The sequence below is a fragment of the Alosa alosa genome, chromosome 7, assembly GCF_017589495.1.
Source record: "Alosa alosa isolate M-15738 ecotype Scorff River chromosome 7, AALO_Geno_1.1, whole genome shotgun sequence".
Lineage (NCBI taxonomy): Eukaryota > Metazoa > Chordata > Actinopteri > Clupeiformes > Clupeidae > Alosa > Alosa alosa.
Window position 1 is genome coordinate 7,954,642 of NC_063195.1, and position 7,724 is coordinate 7,962,365.

General features: G+C 41.1%; 1 protein-coding gene across 1 annotated transcript in view; it reads right to left on the reverse strand.

Moving 5' to 3' along the window:
* Positions 1-6,392, reverse strand: part of LOC125297723 — a 7,718-nt gene extending 1,326 nt beyond the window's left edge. Inside the window, exons 1-6 of the mRNA XM_048248174.1 lie at positions 6,354-6,392; positions 6,178-6,246; positions 5,194-5,265; positions 630-675; positions 485-517; positions 255-320 (exon numbers count right to left, since the gene is read on the reverse strand). Coding sequence (XP_048104131.1) covers positions 255-320; positions 485-517; positions 630-675; positions 5,194-5,265; positions 6,178-6,246; positions 6,354-6,392 — 325 coding nt within the window. The remainder of the gene's footprint in view (positions 1-254; positions 321-484; positions 518-629; positions 676-5,193; positions 5,266-6,177; positions 6,247-6,353) is intronic.
* Between the last annotated feature and the right edge of the window lie 1,332 nt (positions 6,393-7,724).

Sequence of the window (7,724 nt, forward strand, 5' to 3'; positions counted from 1 at the left end):
CTATTAGATGTGTTGTGTTAGCAATGCTGTAATGGCAGTTTATCATCACTCTGTCTTTTTATTAAGCCAAATCGAGTCAAATAACTCCCCCTAATTCCCTGCATTTATGACAATGCTTCAGTGGCCTGCCTCATGAAGAACAAAACTTAATTAACACTTCCTATTAAATCTGCAGGAAGTTTCTAACTCTAAAAGTTTCTTCTCTCAAAACATAATTCAGCAGTAGAGTCGTCTGTGTGTGTGTGTGCTTTTACCTGAATGTGTGCGCACTTCCCTCCTGCTGTGCACTCTCTCCTTCCCATCAGTGTTTTTGTGTAATGCTGAAAAAAAATAAACAACCCCCTTAATCCAAACAGTTAGGTTCATCATCTTTTCAATTTCTATGTGACTGACAGGATATTATCGAACTACATCTGACCTGTTTCAATAGCCTCACAGCACACTACAGTGAATATAGAGGAGAAACGTTTTAAGACTGTCATACCTTGAGACGTGCCTTCCAGGGCAGAGTCACCATCTGTGAATGGAACATTAGGAATGAATCACTCATCCAAACAGTATCACTAGCTCATCTATATGTAAGGAACCAAATGTCAGTGGATATACTAGTGGACAGAATATATTCGTACCATCTGAGGCGCCTGGAGTTGTCTCAACAGGTCGCCTTGCTCTCTTCTGCAATAAAGAGGACAGCTCAATAAAAATCTTTACATTGTAATTCAACTTAGGCCTTTGTCACAACAATCATTCAACTTCATCCTCTAATCATGTAACAGCCATTTATCTTTACATCTATCTATCCACCTATGCATCCATCCATCCATCTACAGTATCTCACAAAAGTGAATAACTTCCACAAAATAACTCTGCATATAGCCATTCATGTCTAAACAGCTGGCAACAAAAGTGAGTACACCTCACAGTGAACATGTCCTAATTGTGCCCAAACTGTCAATATTTTGTGTGAGCAGCATTATTATGTACTGCCTTAATCCTTATGGGCTTGAAATCACCAGAGCTGCACAGGTTTCAACTGGAATCCTATCCCACTCCTCCATGATGACATCATAGAGCTGGTGGATGTTAGACACCTTGCTCTACTCCACCTTCCGCATGAGAATGAGCCACAGGCGCTCAAATGGGTGTAGGTACTAAGCCAGTCCATCACCTTTATCTTCAGCTTCCTCAACAAGGCAGTTGTCATCTTGGAGGTGTGTTTAGGGTCATCATCATGCTGTAAAACTGCCATGCCATGCATGCGGCCCAGTTTCCGAGGAGAGGAGGTCATGCTCTGCTTGGAACTCATGTTTCCCTCTATGAACCACAACTCCCCAGTGCCAGCAGCACTCATGCAGCCCTAGATGCCACCACCACCATGCTTGACTTTAGACAAGAGACCGTTGTCTTGGTGTTCCTCACCAGGGTGCTGCCACACACACTTGACATCATCTGAGCCAAACAAGTTGATCTTGGTCTTGTGTGCAGAAGACAAGCGGATTACTGGAACCATGTCCTGTGGTCTGATGAGACCAAGATAAACTTGCTCAGATGATGTCAAGTGTGTGTGGCAGCACCTTGGTGAGGAACACCAAGACAACAGTCTCTTGCCTAAAGTCAAGCATGGTGGTGGTGGCATCATATCTAGGGCTGCATGAGTGCTGCTGGCACTGGGGAGTTGTAGTTCATAGAGGGAAACATGAGTTCCAAGCAGAGCATGACCACCTCTCCTCGGAAACTGGGCCGCATGCATGGCATGGCCGTTTTACACATGATGATGACCCTAAACACACCTCCAAGATGACAACTGTCTTGCTGAGGAAGCTGAAGATAAAGGTGATGGACTGGCCTAGTACCTACACCCATTTGAGCGCCTGTGGCTCATCCTCAAGTCGAAGGTGGAGGAGAGCAAGGTGTCTAACATCCACCAGCTCTGTGATGTCATCATGGAGGAGTGGGATAGGATTCCAGTAGAAACCTGTGCAGCTCTGGTGATTTCAAGCCCATAGGGGTTAAGGCAGTACATCATAATAGTGCTCACACAAAATATTGACAGTTTGGGCACAATTAGGACATGTTCGCTGTGAGGTGTGCTCACTTTTGTTGCCAGCTGTTTAGACATGAATGGCTATATGCAGAGTTATTTTGTGAAAGTTATTCACTTTTGTGAGATACTGTAGATGGATGGATGGATGCATGCATAGGTGGATAGATAGAAGTAAAGATAAATGGCTGTTACATGATTAGAGGATGAAGTTGAATGATTGTTGTAACAAAGGCCTAAGTTCAATTATGTTGAGTTCACATCCAACCTACAAGTCTGATAGGATCTAGTGTGTATATACGCCTATGGATGTATCTGTGTGTAGATACTTTACAAAACACATTCACAGTAATCAGTAAGGGTGGGCGATATGGACAAATAATAATATCTCGATATTTTGGTGATTTTGACGATAACGATAATTAGTCGATATCCTTTAAAAAACTGTTTTTAAAAGTCCAAGTTACTTTACAGCTCATTATTTATGAATAGCATCATTACAATAACCAATAACCTAACCTGTGACTTTTCTAACCAAACCAATGCATTGTCACTCTATGACACATTTCCAATTCTGCCCCCACTTGTGTGTGTGGCAATGACATGGTCTAGCCAGCTACATTACAGAGGATAGATAGGCCTGACCGTTTCCCAAGAGAAAGTCTGAAGCTGAAGTTCCTTTCAAACTTTTACTTAGGTTTCACTGTAAAACTAAGCAGACCTTTCAGAATAGAAACTAATGCATTAGCTTAAGGCTAATGTATATGAGAAATCCCATAGAGATGCTAACGGTTAGCATAATCGCTAAAAAAGTTGATATTTAGAGAGTTTAACTTTAGTCCATTTTAAAAAAAGGTAACATAAGAAGATATCTTTTGCAACTGACTATTAAAATACTCAAAGGCTAGCCTAATGTTTACATATAATACCGTGACTAACTCATCAATGCCACTTGAACAAAGTAGCAGCACAAAATAAACATTAGGCCTCGCGTGTGATGACGTGGACCACTAGCAATCACATTGACTTGCTCTGCTGCAGCCAAGGGCTTCTCTCGCATACACCTCCTGGCTTAGTGAATGTATGGGGGTTCAATGCGTGATTTCGATTGTTTTCCCCCTAAGTAATTTAAATACTCGATAAAGTCAATTTGCACATTGTTAAAACAGCAATCACGATATTATCGCAGATGATATATCGCCCACCCCTAGTAATCAGTGTGTGTAGCAGTCAGGTGTAGCAGTCAGGTATGTAGCACCAACACCTGACTGTTACATACACTGATGACTGTCAATGTGTGTTGTAAAGTATCTAGACGCCGTCCTCACAAAACCTACACCTGACTGTTATATACACTGATGACTGTCAATGTGTGTTGTAAAGTATCTAGACGCCGTCCTCACAAAACCTACACCTGACTGTTATATACACTGATGACTGTCACTGTGTGTTGTAAAGTATCTAGACGCTGTCTTCACAACACACATTGACAGTCCACAGTGTGTGTAACAGTAAGATGTAGGTGCTGTGTGGACAACGTATAGATACTGTACAACACATATTGACAGTCATCAGTGTGTGTAACAGTCCAGTATAGCAGTCAGTGTGTAGCAGTCAGATGAAGTTGTTAGGAAGACAGCGTGTAGATACTTTGGGGTCCGCGGTCCACCAAAGAAGCTATTTATACAGAGAGCTCAAAAACTCATTTTCTGAGCACTTCGTTCTAGTCTTTACTGTTGCTAGGTTGCCAAAACTGTCTGTCAGCACGCCATTTCTAGAATGTTGCGTAATGCTTAACTAACTAGTCACCTAGCTAACGGAAAAGGCAGCAATCATTCAGGACTCAGCTGATCAAATGACCTCGACAGACAAAAACGAAGTTCACGTGGGATTTCAGTGAAGTCCATCCCTCTAGGAAATTACTGTTTACACTTTGTTTAATGTGGACTTTTTATATTTATTTTTATATTTGACTGGGCTGAAGGAAGTTTTCCCCTGCAACTCACCAGACAGTGTTAACAATGCATGTCCTGCATCTTCCTCGATTTTAATTGGCTAGGAAGGCTAGTATCTAGACGCTGTCCTCACAAAACCTACAAATTAACATTTAGCCATTTTTCAATTTTTAGCCAAAAAACACACTTATGTTGTTCCGATCAGCATGAAATCAGACTATGTTGAACAACGCGAGATTACAAACAATCCGGGCTCAGTTTGGAGTCGGTGGATTATTCCCAGTAGGAGGTAAATGGTTTGAAACGTACAGGGTTTCCCCGTTCTGGTGCGATAATGCTGCATGCTAGAGGGACAGGAACAAGATGCACGGCACTGCCTTGAGGCCCCCGAAAAATGTTCCAAAGGAGGGATCTCTGAGACACCCACAAAAAAAAAAACACAATGGAAAAACTTCAAAAAAGTTGACCTCTCCCACTTCAGAGGTAGAGTTGTGGGTGGTAGCATCGAGCTAGGAGGCTGAAATTCAAGTCAAACCTTTTGCACATGGCCTACATGGAGAGTGCCAAGTTTAATCTCTCTAGCTGTAAAGCAAAGTGTTGTGTCTGCAAAAAATTCCTTTTTGACGAATTAAACTAGAATCCATATCTCGCTGTTTGTGGCACGACAGCTACGCATACGTGTGTTTGAGGATAATATAGTAGTCGGGTAGCAATGTAGCAGTCAGGTATGTAGCACCAACACCTGACTGTTACATACACTGATGACTGTCAATGTGTGTTGTAAAATATCTAGACGCCTCACAAAACCTACACCTGACTTTTATATCACAAAACCTACACCTGACTGTTATATACACTGATGACTGTCACTGTGTGTTGTAAAGTATCTAGACGCGGTCTTCACAACACACATTGACAGTCCACAGTGTGTGTAACAGTAAGATGTAGGTGCTGTGTGGAAAACGTATAGATACTGTACAACACATATTGACAGTCATCAGTGTGTGTAACAGTCCAGTATAGCAGTTAGTGTCAAGCAGTCAGGTATAGCAGTCAGGTGAAGGTGTTATTTGGATAGTGTCTACATTTTTCTGAACTGAAGAATTTCTCCATCATTCAGTCTTTACCGTTTCTGACTAAGCAACACCTTCCCTAAATATGTAATCAGCTGTGAAATGTCATATAGTCTCAACTTACCTGTTCAGTGTTGTTGACATCACTCTCTGTTCCTGCTGCATTAGGAACTGGAGGAGCTGCTTCAGTTGAAATCTTGTGTGCAAGGATTAAAAAAAGTTGTCATTTACAAATAAAACAAGTTTGTTAAAGGAACACACCACCGTTTTTCCATACTGAAATATGTTCTTCCCTTATCTTAAACCAGTTGATACATACCTATCTCGTCTTTGTGCATGCACTCAATCGCTCTGGTGCGCGGCGTTATTTTGCTAGCATGTAGCATAGCTCAGAACAGTCTATGGTTTCATTAGGATCCCAAAAGGGGTAAAGTTAGAAGTGACCAAGTGCTTCCACGTTTTCCCTATTTAAATAAGGTTACGTGGGTAGTTACACGACCCAAGTATGGTTATACAAAATAAAACTTGGCGATTATCTAGGCAGATAAAAAGGATAACTATAATGTATGGCGGAATTGAGCTTGGGAGCACTTCAAGGTCAGTGCAATAATGTCATCACTCCTGAAACATGAAGGCACCGTATACCTAGCAGCAAACAGAAGGTATATAGTGCCATCATGTTTCAGGAGTGATGATATTACTGCGCCGACGTCAAAGTGCTCCCAAGTGTTATTCCGCCATACATTATAGTTATCCTTTTTATCCGCTTAGAAAATTGCCACGTTTTTATTTTGTGTAACCATACTTGGGTCGTGTAACTACTCACGTAACCGTATTTAAATAAGGAAAACGTGGAAGTGCTTGGTCGCTTCTAACTTCACCCTCTTTTTTGAAACCATAGACTGTTCTGAGCCATGATGCATGCTAGCATAGCTAACTCCGCGCACCAGAGCGATTGAGTGCATGCACAAAGACGAAATAGGTATGGATCAACTGGTTTAAGATCAGGGAAAAACATATCAGTATGGAAAAACGGTGGCGTGTGCCTTTAACATTAAAATTCAGTGGTAACTACATCAGGTTAGAGACACACCCTACAGACATTTACCTTCTCTGTTGAATCCTCTAATGCAAGATTGGCCAAAGAAGTTTGTTGCTGCTCAGTGTCTGGAGTCAACTGTAAAACATAAAGCAAGCATTTTTATGAGGAATCATTTAATGATGGGTGTGTTACAATATAATGTCTGTATGAATTAACATAGCTTTGTGAAAGGGGTTCTGTACTGCAGTACAAGAAAGAGAAGAGAAGACAATGATGCCCATGTTGAGTTCACATCCAACCTACAAGTCTGATAGGATCTAGTGTGTACATGCGCCTATGGATGTATCTGTGTGTAGATACTTTACAAAACACATTCACAGTAATCAGTAGGGGTGGGCGATATGGACAAAAAATAATATCTCGATATTTTGGTGATTTTGACGATAACGATTAGTCGATATCCTTTAAAAAAATGTTTTTAAAAGTCCAAGTTACTTTACAGCTCATTATTTATGAATAGCATCATTACAATAATAACCAATAACCTAACCTGTGACTTTTCTAACCAAACCAAAGCATTGTCACTCTATGACACATTTCCAATTCTGCCCCCACTTGTGTGTGTGGCAATGACATGGTCTAGCCAGCTACATTACAGAGGATAGATAGGCCTGACCGTTTCCCAAGAGAAAGTCTGAAGCTGAAGTTCCTTTCAAACTTTTACTTAGGTTTCACTGTAAAACTAAGCAGACCTTTCAGAATAGAAACTAATGCATTAGCTTAAGGCTAATGTATATGAGAAATCCCATAGAGATGCTAACGGTTAGCATAATCGCTAAAAGTTGATATTTAGAGCGAACTTTAGTCCATTTACAAAAAGGTAACATAAGAAGATATCTTTTGCAACTGACTATTAAAATACTCAAAGGCTAGCCTAATGTTTACATATAATACCGTGACTAACTCATCAATGCCACTTGAACAAAGTAGCAGCACAAAATAAACATTAGGCCTGCGTATGACAACGTGGACCACTAGCAATCACGTGACTTGCTCTGCTGCAGCCAAGGGCTTCTCTCGCATACACCTCCTGGCTTAGTGAATGTATGGGGGTTCAATGCGTGATTTCGATTGTTTTCCCCCTAAGTAATTTAAATACTCGATAATGTCAATTTGCACATTGTTAAAACAGCAATCACGATATTATCGCAGACGATATATATCGCCCACCCCTAGTAATCAGTGTGTGTAGGAGTCAGGTGTAGCAGTCAGGTATGTAGCACCAACACCTGACTATTACATACACTGATGACTGTCAATGTGTGTTGTAAAGTATCTAGACGCCGTCCTCACAAAACCTACACCTGACTGTTACATACACTGATGACTGTCAATGTGTGTTGTAAAGTATCTAGACGCCGTCCTCACAAAACCTACACCTGACTGTTATATACACTGATGACTGTCACTGTGTGTTGTAAAGTATCTAGACGCTGTCTTCACAACACACATTGACAGTCCACAGTGTGTGTAACAGTAAGATGTAGGTGCTGTGTGGACAACGTATAGATACTGTACAACACATATTGACAGTCATCAGTGTGTGTAACAGT